We start from the raw sequence: 18,992 nt of genomic DNA, 5'->3' as shown, positions 1-18,992 counted from the left end.
ATTTGCTTGTGCCTCCCCCTGTGCTTTGAGGCCCTTCTTTGAGGACCCCTTCTTTGCACTTTCTCCTTGCTGTAGATTAACACCACACTAAGGCATTAATAGGCATTTTTGTGGGCGGAATTAAGGCCCATTCCTTACATAGCACCATCATCATAGGATGACAGAGTGGTAAACAAGCATTCCCTTCTCCGTATTTATCTTGACTGCAGTTATGTTGAGTCATGTCTGGGAAATATTTGTATGGACACAAGGTAGCCACTAGTCTGGAAGAAGGGGTACAGAGGACAAGAAGTCATGTTATTTAGTGTGCTGTGGCCATGAAAATTATTTTTCCAGCAATCAGAATATTATCCCATTATCTCCTCTTGAGCTGATCCTCAGATCAGGATTAATCATTCACTGGTCTCTCTTGTAAGCAGATGGTGAAAATACACTATCAATATGTAAAGCTTAATGAGTGAAGACCACCCCGGGCAGTCCGCAGTGGAAACGTTACAGCCGTTGGTTATAGTGCTTTGTGCTTTAACAATCCTAGGTCAGTCCCCAGTGCTTGGGCTTCAGGGATGCTGAGACATGCAGGGCTTAAGAGTAAAAAATACAAACCTTGTTGCCACACTAACCATATCACATGTAGAGACACCTTCAGCAGGGGATTTTTTAAGACTGTAAGAACAAAGACTCTCAGCAGATGGAAAAGTTTCAGTTATTGCCATTCCGAACAAAAATCTGCATTTAACCTATCTGATGTCAGGCAATTGGCTTGTCAGCAAAGCATATGATCCTGGCTTAAAATAGGATGTTTCAATTGTGTTCTTATCTGAAACTTACAGTGACAAGCAGTGCTCCTTATGCTGTTTCATATGTTAACAGTTATATCCATGAAAAATGATCGTTTGTTCTGGACAAATATCTGGGGATCTCAGTTTACAGATGAGGAGAAATCAATATTATTAGCATAGCAGAACTTTGAACTTCCAAATCAGAATAGGCAGATAAATACAAACAATCTGCTGAAAGCTTACTGTGATTTTATGTTAGATCTTTGCATATTAGTTTGAAAAATCAACCTTATATCATAAGAGCACAATCATTCTAGGAGCATATCTGAGTAGACATGTGTCTCATATTAGGCTGGTGATTCATTAACTCCAGGATCACACCTAGACTTAAATAACTGATACAGAAGAAGAGACAAGAAATCACTTAGTGGGTATTAAAGTGTTTATAGTAGAAGTTTCTTCCTCCTCATTGATAGAGGATTGCTTATATGAGCATTCATAAACCATCCAAGACCAGGGAATCACTAGAGATTAAAACATCTCTGCCGCAAGGGAAGTAATGTCCGAGATCAGGCATTATCCAGCTGGCACCTTGTCCCTCAGATGTGGTTTGTCAGGTGACTTTTTTTACTCTTTCCTCAGTGAGTATGGAAAACGTAAGTTTGAATGCCCAAATAGTCCCATAGCTGAACATCTCTTCCCACCTGCTACAAAGGGAGCTGTCACCGTGCTGACACCATGGCAGCCCAGGCCAGCCAGCAGCAGCCAGCCCAGCCTGTCTTGGAGGTGGAGGCCTGGCTGTCCTCCTCCTTTTGGGTTAGTTGCTTCTGCAAGGATGGCGCTAACAGTGTGTGGGTCACCAAGCCCAGGGAAGCTCCAGACCCTGCTCTACCCTCACTAGAGAAGAATCCACAATTTTTTAAAAATAGTTCGTATGAACCAGAGTCAAAAAAACACTGAGAGTGGTTAGATTTCTCTTTACAAATACAGAGGAACCTCTTTGTTCTGGAACTCACTAACCCGAATGATGTGTTATTAGAACTCCACCTTGCTCCTATTTTTGTTACTCAACAAATAAAAACTAGTACCATCCACAAACATACTGAATTTTAAAGGCAAGAGTTGTTTAAGCCAAAGAACAAACGGCAAAGAACAAATTTATACAAACGGGACTGGGAATTTTACTGGGCTGGACTGGAAATTAGAAAGTTTCAGAGATAAAGTCTCTAGACCAGCTTTCTAGCCAGCAGTAGAGGCAAAAATCCCACTTATTCCCCAAGATTTCTTTTTCCTTTCCTGAAAGTGATTATCACTAATTATCAGTAGCCTCCATCAGAGAACATAAAACTTCTTTCTCTCATCCAAGTTGCTTCTTCCAAGCCTTTGTCCCTTGACTACAGTGATATACCAGCTCATGTGCTGAATCGTATGAAACTAAGTAAAAAGAAGGAATCAAGCCTTCCTCTGCAAGATGCTAATGGAATGAAATCTTTCAGTTAAGGTATCCATGGACTAGAGCTGCTTGCCATGTAGTACTTTTAATTTTAAGATTTTGTGCTTTATTTTTATGGAGGAATAGTTAAAGCATAGTAATTTCTGTCTATTGTGCTACTCAACACTAATTTTCCTACTTTTTTTTACAAATCACTAAGTACTGTTCATAATTACCAATGAAAGAAAAGCAGGACTGGTTAGGTCCGTGCTACCTGATCTTTCCATTTCAGTTGGCATAAATTCTTTTCATTCAAAATAAAGAGGGAGTCTTTTCATTCAGACCGGCGAGGGTGTCTAGTAAATTACTAGTTTCCATCTGGATAACAACTGACATTTTTTTCTGAAGAAAGACTAGTGACATAAGTCACCACACTGTTTTTATATGTAATTTTTTCTAGATCCTAGTATCTCCAGTAACCAGTATTAGAAGAAGCTTTTGTGGTCCTGAATAGGAAGACAGTGTTTAGTCTTGGAACCACCAGTAACCCCTAGCACTGCCTCTGAAATGCCATGGGGAGGGAGTGATATATTCCCTGTTACCCATGAACGGCCCTGCTGCCTTCCAGGAAATTTTCAGCTGAAATATTTCACATGCGTGCACGGGCACTAGTGTAGCATGTCTTTTCTGTATGCCTCCTGAATTACTGTCGTGTATATGTTTAAGCACGGTTGCAATTCCAAGGCTGGCTCTCGTATTCCAGGATTACGGTCAGGTGTTCCAAAATTCCGGGATTTAGATCAAGCCTGTCTTTGTATCAGCATCAGCAGTAAGGGAGCCCAGGGACCCTGCTCTCCTCCTTAGCTGGAAATGTTTCCATGGCAGTTACAGCCTGTGAACACTGGCAATGAACTATATTTGGATAAATATATATTAATGTCTGAATAGCAGTAGTTTTGTTTCTTTAGTGTGTTTTCTTTTCCTCCACTGACTTTCAGCAAAGGTAGAAATAAAAAAAACTTCTGTTTTTCTTGGTTGTTCTTCCCCAGTTACAGTCTAAAATTTACCTGCCAGTTTACCCAATTCCTGAATGTGTTTTCTGGATAAGTTAGAGCAGGCATATATAAGATGAATGTTTCATTATAAAAACACATTGACAGTTCGCTTTCGACTTAAAGTTATATTTTATTTCGCACTTGTATCATCATCACTTGTAAAACAGTTGTAAGACAGCATTGCAAAATCAGTGAATGAGGAAAGATTAACAATACAGTTGGTATTTATGAGACTAGCAGCTTTTTCTGTGAGGAGAAAAGTCTCAAAATGTAGTTATTTTCAATGTTTTATTTTTCTTCTAATAGCTTCTAGAGAAGGGTCTTCCCAGCATGCAGCAGTCCCTCTTACAGATGATCTACAGTCTTCTTAGCTATATGGACCTATCTGCCATTCCTGTTAAACAGTTTAACATGGAAGTGCTAAAAACCATTGAAAAATATGTACAGGTAAATACCTTATCTTCTGTATATTAGAATAGCAACTCAGCAGTATTTACTGTGAATAGTTATTTTTCTGTGCAAGAATTTAAGATTAGATTTAAGAAGTCTCCCCATGGAGACTTCTGCACCTGCCTCTGGGCGGGGGGGGAGGGGGGAAATACCTCCCTCTGCTTAGAAGCCATAAAAATGTGTGTGTCGGGTCGGCTCTTCTGTTGAAGAGCTCTGGTTCTGCACCAGCCCCTATGCTTATGCCAAGTGATTAAAGCATTCAGGTGGGAGACCTGATTTTAAACCCTTCAGCTGCCAAATTGGTCTTGCACTTAGCTCTCCCACCTTGTGAGCCAGTTCCCTAGGAATGACTCTATAGGCAAGGGTCTCGGTCTTTGCTGTTGAAATTATTCTCTATGTTTGTGCCTTGTCGCTGGGCAAGAGAGAGGTGGAGAAAGAATAGTATGCTAGTTCCACTTTTTCACTTATGTGGCAAAAAATACAACTGTGGAGTGTAAATGATCTTGAATACGTGTGAATCTTTCAAGTTGCTGATTAAATATACCTATTTCTAGAGCATTCACTGGAGAGAAGCCTTGAATATCTTGAAGTTGGTAGTTTCTCGTTCTGCCAGTTTAGTTTTGCCGTCCTATCAACACAGCGATCTTTCAAAAATGGAAATACATCGAGTATGGAACAGTGCCTCCAAGGAGCTACCAGGGAAGACTTTAGAGTTTCACTTTGATATTTCAGAGGTACTCTTTGTAATCTGACTACTTAAAGTCCTGATTTTCATCTCACATTTGATAATCTTGAAATGTGTGTTGTAGCTCCTTAAGAAAGTTGCAAAATGGGGAAAGAAAATAAAATTACAGAACAGAAAGCCTCTTAAGTTCTTCTCAATTCACAGTGACATTCTGGCTTTCCATTTAGAGTTTTCTAATAAGACATTATCAACTGTATTTAAAATACACTCAAGGAAATGCTATGTCAAGTGTAACATGTAAATATACTATATATATAAAATCACCCAGACAAGTGATTTATACTTACATACCAGAGTTCTCTATAATCGTTTAAACACAGAAATACGTTGTTTAAGGCAGTGATACCTAGCTTCTGACTGAACTCTTTCACAGCAGTCTTTATCCTGCAAACGCTGTGCGTGTTTTAGCTTTACAGAATTGAATGGACCCTTTGCCTTTAGTGGCCAAATCACTTTATAATAGTTAAGTAGCTGCATGAGTGATCTTAGCATTATGGACTTCTTCATACAGGTAATAGTGAGACTTTGGGTTAAAGGGAAATTTCAGCATAAAAAGGCACCTTGTATAGGGTTTCTTCCAGCTGTTTCTTGTAAATACAGTTCTAGAAAATGCTGTGTCCTATCATCAATCCAAGAAAGTGTTTTAGTGTGTGCTGGATCAGGGGAGAGTGGTCAACATTTTTAGGAAAAATCCTTAAAACAACATGTGGGAAAAATCTGGACTTGGAATAAATTTCATAAACTTTTTTCTTTACTCCTTCTTAAGGTAATTTGGCAGTTGCTTATGAGTCCTAGCTACTCTTGAGGCACTAAATACTAGGCATGGCAACAGCCACTGAGAGTTTACAAAGGAGAGCAATATACCTACAGAGTGACATGAAATTTGGTGCACTCCTTGTTTTTCTCGTGCTTGTCATCTTCAGAATAATCTTTTTCTTCAACTGAAGTAACAGGCTCCTTTATAAGTTCACTGTGGAGAACAGTACTAGAAAACAATTATTTTTCATTTAAGACTCCGATTATTGGGAGACGATATGATGAGCTGCAGAGCTCTTCCGGCCGCGACGGTAAGCCAAGGGCAATGGCTGTCACCCGAAGCACTTCTTCAACCTCATCAGGTTCCAACTCCAACGTGCTTGTGCCTGTGAGCTGGAAGAGACCCCAGTACTCGCAGGTAATCTCCTTTAGAGAAGCTCCCTATTCATTAACAACTTGTTCTCGGAGCAGTGGATTTAACACACACTGGGTTTTTAAAGGCTTGTGCCCTCATGGCCTGAGCAGTGCTCCACCAGCGTCGCTGTCTGGCTGCAGGTGCCCCCTGAATGTCCTTCTCCTACCCGGTAATGGACTGCACTGTGACTGCCTCCTATCCAGCCAGTGTTTTTCTTTTATCTCATAGGAAATGTGCCTCTTTAAGACCTCTAATTCTATATCAGGTTTAGCTGAAATGGACCAGTGAGTTCAGACATTAGCAAGGAGAGCACAAAGTGAAATTTTGGAAGCTTTGTTTCCTTGGAAATTGGATATAAAAAATTCCTTCAAACATTTCTTCTAAAAGTGATGTTTGATTGCATTACTGATTGTGATTAGCTGCCAGTTAAAATAAAATCAGATGGAATAAATGTATTTACTGTTTTTTTTTAATACAGCAGATCTATAGCGACTCAGGTATCAATTCTCAAAAAAAAAAAAAAAAAAAAAAAGCATGTGCTTAATTTTAGGCATTTTAGTTGTCCCTTTGAAGTGATATACAGGATCCAGTGCTTTCTTATTAAGCTGAATAGAATTAATGGGCTAATTTAAAAATAATAAACTAAAATAATTAACAGCTACTTTTATATATCCTTGTATGCACAGTTGCTCCAAAAGCAATCCTTTCAGCATGTAGTCATTCTTTGGTTGCTTCCTCCTAATTAAAAATTGCTAATTATGTCTCTAGTCACCAGGAGAATATGTGGTTAAAAAGATGCTAACTTGGAAATGTCTTGTTTTCTAGAAAAGAACAAAGGAAAAGCTGGTACATGTCCTATCTCTGTGTGGTCAGGAGGTTGGTCTGAGTAAAAACCCTTCAGTAAGTAGCCTTGTATTGACCATTCCTTTGTTTTTTTTTTTTTCTTTTGTCTTAAATTTTTAATATGGAGAACTTTATTTCCCAGAATTGCTAACCTGATTTGCATAGTTTCATGTCACATTTCTACTATTATAATTTCACTGGCCCATGCTGCATTTCTGAGTGTATAGACCAGTGAGTGAATGACCTTCTCACTTAAAGATGTATTTACATACAGTGCTACATATCATTTTGCTATGAGAAATTTGTGATGCTTTAGGTTTTACTTATTGCCAGCTCAGTGGGTAGAAAGTAGTGATCTCTGGTATTACCAATCTAGAGCCTTTCTAAAGTACAAAATTAAATTACAGAAATAAAATAAAAGGTTCTAATTATTCCATTAAATAATAGTTCTAACATTGCTCTTTAGAGATTAATATTGACGAGTGCTCGGAAATGGGCAATGGATCATCCCCTATGGGAAAGCTCATAAAATAGTTATCAGATATTTTCTTCAGAAATAGGAACATTTTTGAGTGTATTTTAATATGTTACCATATGTCACTTGTATTACGGTGAACAGGTTCCTCGTTTCTGCAGGACAGAAACCTTTGCCTTTTCTCAACTAAATAGCAGATATGATTATTTTTCAGTAGGAAAGGAAACATTATAGCTTGTTAGATTTTCTTATCATGACACATTCTCAAGCATCATTTTTAACTAAAGATTTTTTGATGAACTTATTAACTCATCACCTTGACAGCATTTTCTTTGCTAAGTTCTTTGAATTTTGTTCCTGTAAACATATACAAACATCTAGGCAACATTAGTCTGCAGCCATTAGGAGGTAGCTCTAATATTCTTGGACGCGTTCCTGCAGTTGCAGGAACGATGTTGCTTCTTTGTACAAGTTTAATCTGAAGGCACCTGTCCAACATAAATAATAAAGAGTGTTCTAAAAATACTCACTGAAGGAATTAGGTGTGTACTGGAAATACAGACTTCCGAATAACCAATTACAGCTTTTAGGAAGAAACAACCGGAGGGAACACTTTCTTACCAGAGAAATTCTTTGAATTGTAGGTAATTTTTTCTTCCTGTGGTGATTTGGATCTGATTGAGCACCAGACAAGCCTGGTGTCTTCAGAAGACGGCACCAGGGAGCAGGAGAACATGGATGATTCAAACAGTGAACAACAGTTCAGAGTCTTTAGGGACTTTGATTTCCTAGATGTTGAACTGGAAGATGGGGAGGTACAGTATATTTTCTCTGAAACAGCTTTTTTTAAAAACAGTTTGGTATTCTTTCTGCTAAATCCTATACTCTTTCTTTTAAATAAAACTTTAACTGTAAAACTATAATCTTTGAGCTGAGATTATTTATAATGTTCACTTAGTGTTTGCTTCAGTAGCAAAACAGTAACAGGCTACCACACCCTTCCTTTCAGAGTCTGCTTTAGGAAACGCTGCAAAACTGTTACTGAAAGATAAAGCGTCTGCTCTAATACCGATATGAATATCAAGCTTCTGTGACTTTTACGTAAATTTAGCTTAAATACAATTTTAGAGTCCCAAATTGTTAACAAAAATGTGTTTGCAGATTAAAAAATCTGTAAGTTAGATTTGCTTCAAGTCTGTTATTTCATGAGAAACCCTCCAAAACTTGGATTTAGGCCTTCGGGGTGCTACATTTCTCTTGCAACTACGGTTGAAATCACTAACATTTTGAGAGATGTACCTTCCACGCTGCTTAGGTGTCAGTGATTTCATCATTTCATACAGGAGCTAAACAGAACCCCGAGGGCTAGATCAAGTCTTGGCAGGCGAAGCCTGTCAGCTCACCTTTAGCTGAAACTGCTGAAGGGAAATAGTTGAAGAAGTGCTGAAGTTTGGGGGTGAGGGGTTAAAAATACCTTTTAACCTTGCTTGCACCAAACTTGGAGTGTTTCTTTCCACTTGAGTGAGAAAGGGCAAAAAAATGTATATTCATTGCCAAACAAGTCTAACAAATTTGTTGCTATTTAAAAGTTTAAATTTTGTTAGTTCTTTTGAAGTACTTAAAGGACAAACACTCAGCCAGCCTAACAGTGTAGTAAATTGTTTTGTCATAGTCCGGACCCAGATTTTGACCTGAATTCTCTCAGGCATCACTGTTAGCCCTAAGAAGAACACATGTGCAAAAAGAAATAATCAGCATTCCCAGCAGTAGATTTACAGTAGTACTATTTAAGGTGCCCCTCAACTGTGATTTAAGGTACTTGTGATTTTTTTTTCTTTCCAAAGAAGATAAAGGATGAAGGAATGGGGAGAGACATCACAAAGTCCTTGTTTTCCAAGTCAGGAATCTCTATGTACTCTCTGTACAAAATGTGGTAATTTTGGCTCACAGTAGCCTATCACTTTGCTGAAAAAATAAGTAGGTGGCATCAGTGATTGAAAATACACTGGCCAAGTATTATGAAGGAGCTTTAATGTTCTAAACAATGATAAATGATAAAACAGCAATGCCAGGTAACTGTCAAAAATATACTCACTGCGAGCTTTTCAGTATCTTAAATTCTTTCAAAAGAGACTAGACATATGACTAACTATCATGTGATTACTGTTTGTCCACTGAGTGACATTTAGAAATTTCTTCTTTCTTTTCACTAGCTAAAACCATATATATTTATGTGTGTGTGTATATATGTGTGTATATGTATGTATATATGTGTGTGTATATATATATATATATATATATATATCATCATATAAAATCTTCTGAAGAAAATATGGCATTCATTGCTCAGAAGGAGAACAAATACCAAAATGGTAGACAAGTCACTGAACTGGCAGATTTTCAGTACTATTAATGTGGGCGTAGGGCAGAGACTTCGAACCTCCCAGCTCTGTGTCCTTGGCCCTCAGTGCAGAGCAACTCCCATCCAAAAGATTTGACCTTGTGGAGCGTGACTCTGCAAAGATTTGTACACATGTCGCTTACTTGAAGACTGAGACCAAAATTAGTCAATATGCTAATTGTCTTACGTTGGTCGTAGACCGGATATCAAAATTCTCTTTTTTTTATGTGAAGTAAAACTAAAAATCTAGCCTTATGTTTAATACACATCTAAAACTGCCATAGATCTGAGTCCTTGCATTCCAAGGTTTAGTCTGGCCGGACTTATTACTTTTTAAATAAATAAATATTTTGACCAAATTCAAACCCAATAGAAGAAGCTATGTCGCTAATGACTCAGTTGAAACTGTGTCTGAATTTGATTTGTTCATAAACATGAATAAAACAGTGTTGGAAAACTTAAACTCGCAAAAGCACAAATAGCCTTTCCAAAAAATCTTATGATTTAAACAGGTCAGTGATGGTTGTATCATCCCCAGATCACATGGTGTACCTCTGTGAAATTTAATAGAGATGTGAAAGCAAGCCATGGATATTTTTAAATTTGAAAGATAGGTCTGAAGATCTGAAGTTTCTGTGATAACATTATTTACAATTGTAGGCAAATGTTTGTCATGATGTCTTTAATACAGTAATTTTACATAGATTCTTTCTATTTGTTTTTCTGTCTGTTATATCTGCTACCCAGGAACTTCAGGTAAGTCTTGAACTCAGATATGCTAGTGTATGTTCTGCCTTCTTGCAAACTTGTATGATAGAATAACATCATAGTTTTGTTGTTTGACCCCTCTTTAGTGTGTGCTTGTTTGGGGGGGGAATGTGCGTGTGCTTGCATTTCTGATAGGTGCTTCATTTTTTGTCTTGTATTAGAAATGTTTTGGAGGTCGTTTTCAAAAAATAAGTTGTAAATCATTAAGAGACATTCTCCTTCATTTTAAGATATTTATTTTTGACATCTTCAGTTGGCTTTAAAAATTTTAAATTCTCTTGATCTAATATCAGCATTTTGAAATTAGGCCATTTCTATTTTTTGTATCTTTCTGCAGCAGTAATAGGTAGAAACAAAGAAAGAACTTAATTAGTTTTTAAAACATAGTAAAGTTAGTGCCATTTTTTTATATGGACATGTAATATATAAATCCAGCTTTTCTGTTGTGATATACTGGCTCCTCTTAGCTAAACTAATGCTGATTAATGGGACCTCTTTAGACAGTTTAGATCACTGCATACCGGCCTGATATTGCAAATGATCTCGCTTAATTTAATTCAGCTGTATACTCCTACTGACTTTGCTGGAATCATTTACCGTGTGAAGAAAACTGAAAAGACACGTCAGCATTTGCAAGTTTGGGACCTTAACTTGCAGTTTTTCAATATTATATCAAGAATTGAAATGATACACAAATAATTGTACAATTGATACAAAAATCAGCAGCAACAAGTGTTTTACAGATTGGTTTCTGAGAGGTTGTATGTCAATTACTGTTGAAGCGTAAGCACCAACAAAATCTCAGTCCCAAAAGGCCAGTGCTCTACAAGATACAAACATAGGGAAGTAGTGGCTTACTACTGAGTTCTACAGAACTAGTGCCCATGCCCTACAGTATTTGCATACTTTGTCAATGCAGTAGGGTAAAAATTTGTCTGCAGCAAGTTTTGCATGGTTCTTAGGGTCTTTATCAAGGATCTAGACTTCTGTCCCCCAAACAAAGTTGCTTCCCTGTTTACTTTCCCTTCAGTGCTTCCCCTTCCACCAGGTTTGCAATGCTTGGAACGGCTGGAATGGCAAGTCTGCTCCGCTACCAAATAGGTGGCCATGGTCATCCAAAGTCCTGCATAGTGCCAGCTAATTCTTGGCAAGGCACATTTATAAGAACTCTTTTCTTATATATTACTGGTGGCTTTTCAAATAGGAGATAATGTTGCTGCAGCTCTAGATAAAAATGAATAGCTTCTCAGCTATGTCTTCCCTCCTGCTTGCTACCGGTGAAAGAAAAACCACTTCAGACTGCAAAAAACATAACTCCTATTTTAATAAACATGTGTTCACCTCTTGTTTAAATTCAGTATGACTCTGAGTGCCCCTATAGCAAGGTTACGCTAACCCAAATTGCTCTGGGTTATTTCATCTGTCATGTACCCTTTCCATCACTTTTAATTCACTCTCCTTTTAATTGCATTCCTATAACTGCCTCTTTATATATTTCACTGTTTTTTTTCTGAGTTTCTTATTTAATACATTCCAAAATGAAAGAGCACCAAGAAATACACTCCTAGACACAGGCTGCAAAGTTAACTGCTGGCTGTACTAGCCATTGTGAGGACCAGGGAGCCACAGCAGTCATTTCTGCTTGCTTGCTTGCTTATATATTTCCTCTTGTCATTTGTTAGTTCTGAAACTGATGTTTTGTGGAGGATGTCCCATTGCTGCACGTGTTCTCCAGCCTTCTTAGGGGAGGATGGAGTGCCAAATAATTTGTTGAAATAAGTAGTTGGGAACTGTACGATCATTTTTACAATCTAAGGAGACCTAATTTCTTAAATATTTGATGTTTTCTATCCCCACACCACGTTACGACATGATCTTTGTCCCATTATATGAAAACACAGGGTTTTTCTGCTACTGTGGCTTCATAACAATTTCATTTTCATTTGCTCTTGAATATAGTGCATTCCTTAATTTTGTGTTTCTTGCAGATTACAGTTCTTGCGTTTCTGGATTGTCTTTTTCTTAAACATTTATATTTTCTTCTTTTCTTTTTTCTTTGTATTTGTTCATGAAAGCTGAGCTTTGTGTTGTAAAGCTGAACTTTCCCTCTTTTCTATCATACTCCAAAATCCATTGCCTTGAAGTGCAGTGTTGCAAAATAAGATCTATTTGTACAAGTTTTTTGATCGTTAAGGAGGTAAAATTGCAATTTAATTAACTGCAATTTATGCCCTTTGGCGCCCATTCAGTACATGTCTGTCTGACATGTCCTGAGTGGGAATTACTCAAGTGTTTAAAATTAGAAGTCTGCTTAAGTGCCTTACTGAACTGAGACCTTTTTCTCCATGATCGAACATAGTTTTAAACTGTGTGAGGCCGGGAGATACTTCCTGTCTAATCTGTGATTTGTTAACATTCGTGATTTTAAGGCAGAAAGGTCAGTGGTTTCATATTTAAAAGATAACGGTCAACTTGAATTTTCAGAAATTGATTTACTGGTTTGAGAGCGTAGCTTCTAACAGAGTCTTTTCTTTCTCTTCCCTGTGGGTCCATGGCAGACGTTATGGACATGCTCCTGTACTTGCCATGCAGGAGCCCAACTAGACTTGAAGAAGGGACTAGAAGAGGACTAGAGACCTAGTGCAGTTAGTGAAACTGGCTATGGGAGGCTGAAAAATACATAAACAAATAGAAAAAAGGTGGAAAAATATTTGTCACACAGAAGAAATTAAATGATGTTTGTGTCGGTTCACCAGTCTAACAAATAATTTTGGGTTTTGCTTAATGCACTCACTTTGTATTACTGTATATAGGATCAGAACTGAAAGTAAACATAAAATGTTTGGACAATTTGACTGTCCTTTTTAAAAAGTGAAATCTCATCAGTGCTGGTCAGATTGCTTTCAGAATATAGCTTCAAATAATTTTAGGTTACAATTTTAAGCCATATTGGCCTAGAATAAAACTTCAAAAGGTGTACTGCTTTAGTTACTGTGGTTTGTGTGCTAAATGAAGAGGTGCAATCAAATCTACCTTAACTCGTCATTATGATTATGCATTTAATGTCAAAACCTAAAATCTTTAACGTATTTTTTACGATTGAAACATTGCTATGAGCTGTGGTCCTAATATTTTTAAACATCATGGAAAAATCTTTTAAAATTGCTTCTAAATTTTTATTTTGCCTGACATAGCTCCAGTGGTATTGAGGTGTGTGTATATGTTGACTTACAAAAACGAATTCTTAAATCAGCCAGTGCATGACAAACGTCTAATACTGAAAATAATGAATTTTCATTTAACTGTCATTTCCATGCTTCTGCTCTTATCTCCAGGTGAAGTGCTGGGAAATTTTAAACGCTCCTGTTACCCTATTGCTTAGCAAAATAATGTTCATACCAAATTTGTATTATAGCTTTACATAGAAGCATTCTTTAGCTAACTTTGTTCTAACGATTTGTTGTGGTATTTGATGAGTTTCAGCTCAAGAAAGCTGACCTTATCTCTGATTGCAGGGCGAGAGCATGGACAATTTCAACTGGGGAGTACGCCGGCGTTCTCTGGATAGCCTGGACAAGTGTGACATGCAGCTGCTGGAGGAGAGCCAGCTCTCGGGAAGTACGCCCAGCCTGAACAAAATGAACCATGAGGACTCCGATGAGTCATCAGAGGAGGAGGACCTGACCACCAGCCAAATCCTGGAGCACTCGGACCTCGTAAGTTGTTCATTGGCAGTTTAACAATAGCCAGGGTTGGGTTTTAGATATGCTGATCCTTCAACTTCCTCTTGTCTAGGTACAGCCTGAGCAGCTGGAATTGTCAGGGGGTTGGCACATAATGCAGTATTTGCTAGCTTCGGGCTTTTTCTTTATTTGCAAACATACACTAGAATTTCAATGGAAGTCCTAAACACAGGAAGCATAAAATATGATAAGTTGTTCTTTGCAGCAAATTGCTCCGTGCCAATTTCATGTAAATGATCAACAGTAAATAATTCTGATGTATCTAATACTTGAAGAAATAGGACAAGACCCCGTTTTTGCAAACTGTGTCAGGTTTTCATTGTTTGCTTCTGAGATGTTTACATATAATTTTTATGGTAGAAATATTGAAAAAGTTATATCTTCATGTACAAATGAGCAGGGCTACTATCACCATCCTTTAAGACAATGTTTGCTTTGCATGTTCATAAAAACAATGTATGGTAGTGTAGTGCTACACTGAGTTCTTCTGTGCTTTTGTTGTCTTTTACACAGATTATAACTCTTTCTCCATCTGAGGATACCAATCACGTCGACTCACTTCCTACATCATGTGACACAACCTCAGCAGACCCCCATCATTTTAATATAGGAACATCTAGCTTTGATGTCTCTTTGCCTGACATGAATAATCTCCAAGTGTCTGAAAGTTCCAAGGTGAAGGAACTTTGATTTTCTTTTCCAACTATAGTATATTTTATATAACATTTTTACAAATTCATTTTACCTAAATCTTTTTTTTTCGAAAGGTTTGATCTGTGGAAGTAGATATATGCACACTTTCCATATATAATGGCAGCATAAACAATTCATAAACACATTCATATGTTCCTGCACATTTCTACTTACATTCTCCTCATTAAAAGGGTTGTATTTATTGTTTCTTAAGTATATTGCACGATATATTAAGCAAAAAGCTACTAGCTAATTGCAAGATAAATTCATGGAATAGTTAGACTCTAACTTCTAATAGTTAGACTCTAGACTTCTCTTTTGTTCTTCAAGCTGATTCTAAAGAATGATTTGCTAACTTGAGTGTGGGTGTATGCATGTATTCTTGGAGATTTTTTCGTATGTGGGAACCTATTGTACAGTTGTGTGCACACTGGATTCAGTTCTTGCCTTTTGGCAGGCATTCAGAAATTTTGAATTCATGATCACAATATTAAGCCAGCTTTTTTAGGGGGGCAGGGTTTGCGAGGATGAAACAGCCGTTTTCAGCACAGTTTATTTTGGATAGTTGTATAAGAAGATGCAACCTGAACCTAATGTAAGGTTGGTAAAAGATTGCCAGTGTGCAGATGTTTGTTAGTTTTCTGTTTGATAATATTTCTGTTTGATACTTCTGTGTATGGAAGATCAGGTGAATCTAATGCTCTCACTCTTTCTCTAGAAATGTAATCTGAGGGTTTGTGGGGTTTTTTTGTTTTCTGTGGCTTTATGACGTTGTTGCCTTACCAGGGAGGATTTCTCTGTCATGTCGGAGCTGGTTGTCTTGTACAGAAGAGCGGCATAAGAGAATGGGGGAGAAGAACATAAAAGTCCTGTGTGGTCACCAGCTTTCGTTCCAATTCTTGCCCTCCATGCCCTCCAAATGCAGCCACAAATAAGCGATCACAAATATGGGATACAGCACTCCGTGTAGCAGAAGTTACAGAAGCTTTGTAGAGGGCAGGGAGCAGGGAAGGAGGTTGGAGCTGGGCTGCCTGTTGTGTTTAGAACCCTCCCCAAGAGGAAGAAGGGTCAGGAGGAGCGGGCTGTGGGTACGGAGAAGAGGGGAACCCCTCAAAATAATGGTAGTGGAAAAGATAAAATGATTTGTGAAAGCAACTGTTGGTAGACAAGTCACCTCATAGCAAGTGCAAGTAGGAGGTGTTGGCAGAATTTCTGTCTGGGAACCAACAACAGTAAGAGCAGACACTCTTGCAGGTGATGACTGCTCATGCAGCCAGATGTATTAGCAACTGATAGGTGAATTAGGAATTGCAGATCACAGCTTCTGAGTTTCATGTAAGCCAGGGTTTCAGAATCCGTAGAGTGAAAATCTCATTAATGTCCCTGTGTCCCAATAATCATGCACCAGTGTTCATCAAAAAGCAAAAAGCTTTAGAAAAGATAAAGAAGTAAATAATGAAAAATCACTAGAGAGGCAAACCCTAGGCAAATTCAGCTGGTCCTGAGACAGATTTGGTATCAGTGAAATGCATGAACCAAAATGACAGGCACTTGCCAGTGTTACAAAGATAATGTTTTAATTGCTGAACTTGCACAGAAAATTTTCTTAGTGTTTTTTGCCTGAAATATACTTTCTAGTTTGCATACTTCTGTATTTTTACTCAAAACAAACCAGAGACGGTATAAACAAACTTAAAAGATCTGGTTTTGTATTTATTTTAAGGAAGAAATAATCCGATTCGTAATCAGAAAACTTGCAACTTGCCCCTCAAAGATTTTACTGAATTTGATAACACAAAATCTCTGCTCTTTCCCATTTCTTTTTTCCTCTATTATTTTATTTTCAGTATGCTGATTGCATATCATCAGTAATGCAGAGGTATATTTTTGTTACTTCTTTAGTGTTACACAAAATAATTTGGTTGTTGCATCATGAGCAAAACCAAAAATAGCATCTCAGCTTTAAATAGATGCCAAGAATGACAGCAACAGACAGATTAAGTAATGCCTGAAATGTCTCAGTGTCAAAATCAAGGTGTCATTGAGCTATTGGCAAGAAATCAATTGAACTTATTTTCTATTAAAAGTAGTGATTACAACACTTAAGATAGTAGCTGTAGGGAATTAGAAAGTAGTGATGGATAACACTGTGAGGCATGAAAGGTTCAGAGGTTGTTATTTTATAGTTTTTCAAGTTATCTCCTCTTCCTGGAAATGTGTTCCAATCCTACATCAATATTTAGGGCTCACTTTTTTATTTTACTTTTTCAGCATTTTGTGAGACTCTCGTGGCTGTGGGGAGGTGTTTGTTTCTTCTTTATTGCTTCCTCACCAGCTGCCACTAAAATCTGGTTTCCTCATATATGCACTTTCATTGCCATAAGTAAACTTTAAGCTTATTTTTCATATTTTAACATAGTTAATACTAACTGCTCCTTGAAGAGGCATAAAACATTTATGCTTCTTGCCACATAGTTTGACTTCTGTTCTGGTAAACCAGCTATATAGCCTTCGTTTCTTATTTCAGAACGGTTTGTGCTCTTATTCATTTCATCTGGCCTAAGCTCAGGAACATTCCTATCCCTTCTGCTTTTAAAATAAAACGAAAAACTCTATTACTTAATTTTGGGTCCTGTTCTTTCTGATACAAACCTTGTTTAATTTTCAGAAATTCAAATCCCTAGTATTTTTATTTACGATTCAGGCAGGTCTGGTAACCTCTGAAGGCCACTTCACTGTCTTGAAATTCCACTTGCCACAGATTTCCCTCCCTCCCAGCTCTCAGCACATATACGTATAAACCTATATGTGTATGTGTGCACACACACGCATGCACACACGCGCACACTCACACACACACACACACACACCCCTCTTACAAGACACAACAGCCAGACCAGATAGAGAGTTTATCAGCTACACATTGCAGTCATCCCAACAGAAACTGCTTTCCAGAGAGGCTATTGATAACGCAGACAAACAGCAGAAGATTGAAAATGAAATAAAGCTTATTTAGGCTAAAACTGCAAGAGAAGAAAGAAACAACAAGAGGATTCAAAACTTTTAGGTGGAAGGAAGGAAACAGAAGGAAATGGTAAAAGTATAATCCTATAGTGGCCTGTAAAATGCTTAGGATTCCTCTTAGAAGTCATTATGTAATTATGAGAAAGTTGAGCAAATGAGAATTGAGAAAATACTTCTCAATTCTAAACGTACATACAGTCTTCCAGATGATTATACTTTTCAACATATTTTTGAAAGGCTTTGGTACATGTGCAGACACTATAATGTGATAAATGGCAAGAATAACCTGACAGTAACAAAAACTCCATTGTTTTTTCTGAAAAAGATACTTCCCTGCTATGTTGCCAAATGCATTGAAATCTGAAATTCTTTGTTGGATAAACTAAGTTGAAGAAATACCTTTAAAAACAATATCGATCTCAGGCAGCAAGTTAAGCAAATACAACGTTTTTAAAAAAGTGTAACTTGATTCATGTCATTTATAATCTATGGCTTTGTGCAATGTAACATGTTGCCTAGTGGCTTTTTTCTTTCCAATAAATCTTTTCTATTTATTACTGGAATTAACTCACTATTTTGCTATTTTCTAAGGCATCATAGTTCTTTATATTCATTCCCCTAGGCTGAAGCCATACATGAAGAGCAAGATACAGCAGTCCATGAAGATGACCTTTCTGGGTCTACAAATGAACTGCCTGGAGCATTTGAATGCAGTGATAGCCTTAGTCTGGATATGACAGAGACTGAGGACAAAGTTGACAGGCTGGAACAATTTGCTCTTGCCAGGTATAAACTATTATTTATACAAGTGCTTTTACACTGTACAACAAAGTGGTAGCAAGACATTAATTAATTTCATCATGGAATTTTATATTTTGAGCAAAATAGATGTAAAATTCTCGTGAGTTTAAAGCAGTGAGAAGACAACGTACAGTATACCTACATAATTACCACAAATGCCAAAAAAGCAAGATTTTCCTTGTAGGAGAATCAAGACATGATTTGTACATACCTCTCTGCAGTTAGGCATTATGTACATAATGTATTTTATTAAAAGTCAAAAGGATTTTTAAAGATTTGTGGCAATGGAAATACTGCTTAGTTAACTGTTCAAAGTCATATAACCCATGCATTTGTCTTTCTGATCAGTTATGGGTCATAAGAAATCACAATATTATCAGAAATGCCATCTGAGTACTCCCGAGGCTGCTGGCGAGCAGGGCTGGACTCGAGCACATATTTTTACAAGGCCATAGATAGTGCAGCTCTTTCTAGTTTTGAGTAGGGTTGAGTTTGACTGCAATCAGCTCTTGCTCATGAAGAGGAGGAGTACAGGATCCATAGCAAAGCCCTCTCTCTATGTATGTGCATTTGTTTTAGAATCACAGTTCCTGTTTTTAGGAGACGCAGGGA

General features: G+C 37.5%; 1 protein-coding gene across 6 annotated transcripts in view; it reads left to right on the top strand.

Moving 5' to 3' along the window:
• The window catches only part of FRY (FRY microtubule binding protein), a 256,359-nt gene that overhangs the window by 218,240 nt on the left and 19,127 nt on the right, over positions 1 to 18,992 (top strand). For all 6 annotated transcript variants that reach the window (XM_062567139.1, XM_062567142.1, XM_062567138.1 and 3 more), the window contains 8 exons: positions 3,573 to 3,713; positions 4,271 to 4,450; positions 5,474 to 5,635; positions 6,458 to 6,532; positions 7,595 to 7,765; positions 13,635 to 13,835; positions 14,376 to 14,537; positions 18,202 to 18,365. In XM_062567139.1, coding sequence (XP_062423123.1) covers positions 3,573 to 3,713; positions 4,271 to 4,450; positions 5,474 to 5,635; positions 6,458 to 6,532; positions 7,595 to 7,765; positions 13,635 to 13,835; positions 14,376 to 14,537; positions 18,202 to 18,365 — 1,256 coding nt within the window. The remainder of the gene's footprint in view (positions 1 to 3,572; positions 3,714 to 4,270; positions 4,451 to 5,473; positions 5,636 to 6,457; positions 6,533 to 7,594; positions 7,766 to 13,634; positions 13,836 to 14,375; positions 14,538 to 18,201; positions 18,366 to 18,992) is intronic.

The sequence above is a fragment of the Rhea pennata genome, chromosome 1 (assembly GCF_028389875.1).
Source record: "Rhea pennata isolate bPtePen1 chromosome 1, bPtePen1.pri, whole genome shotgun sequence".
Taxonomy (NCBI): domain Eukaryota; kingdom Metazoa; phylum Chordata; class Aves; order Rheiformes; family Rheidae; genus Rhea; species Rhea pennata.
The sequence above is the reverse complement of the archived record's forward strand: the minus strand, read 5'-3'. Positions and strand labels throughout refer to the sequence as shown.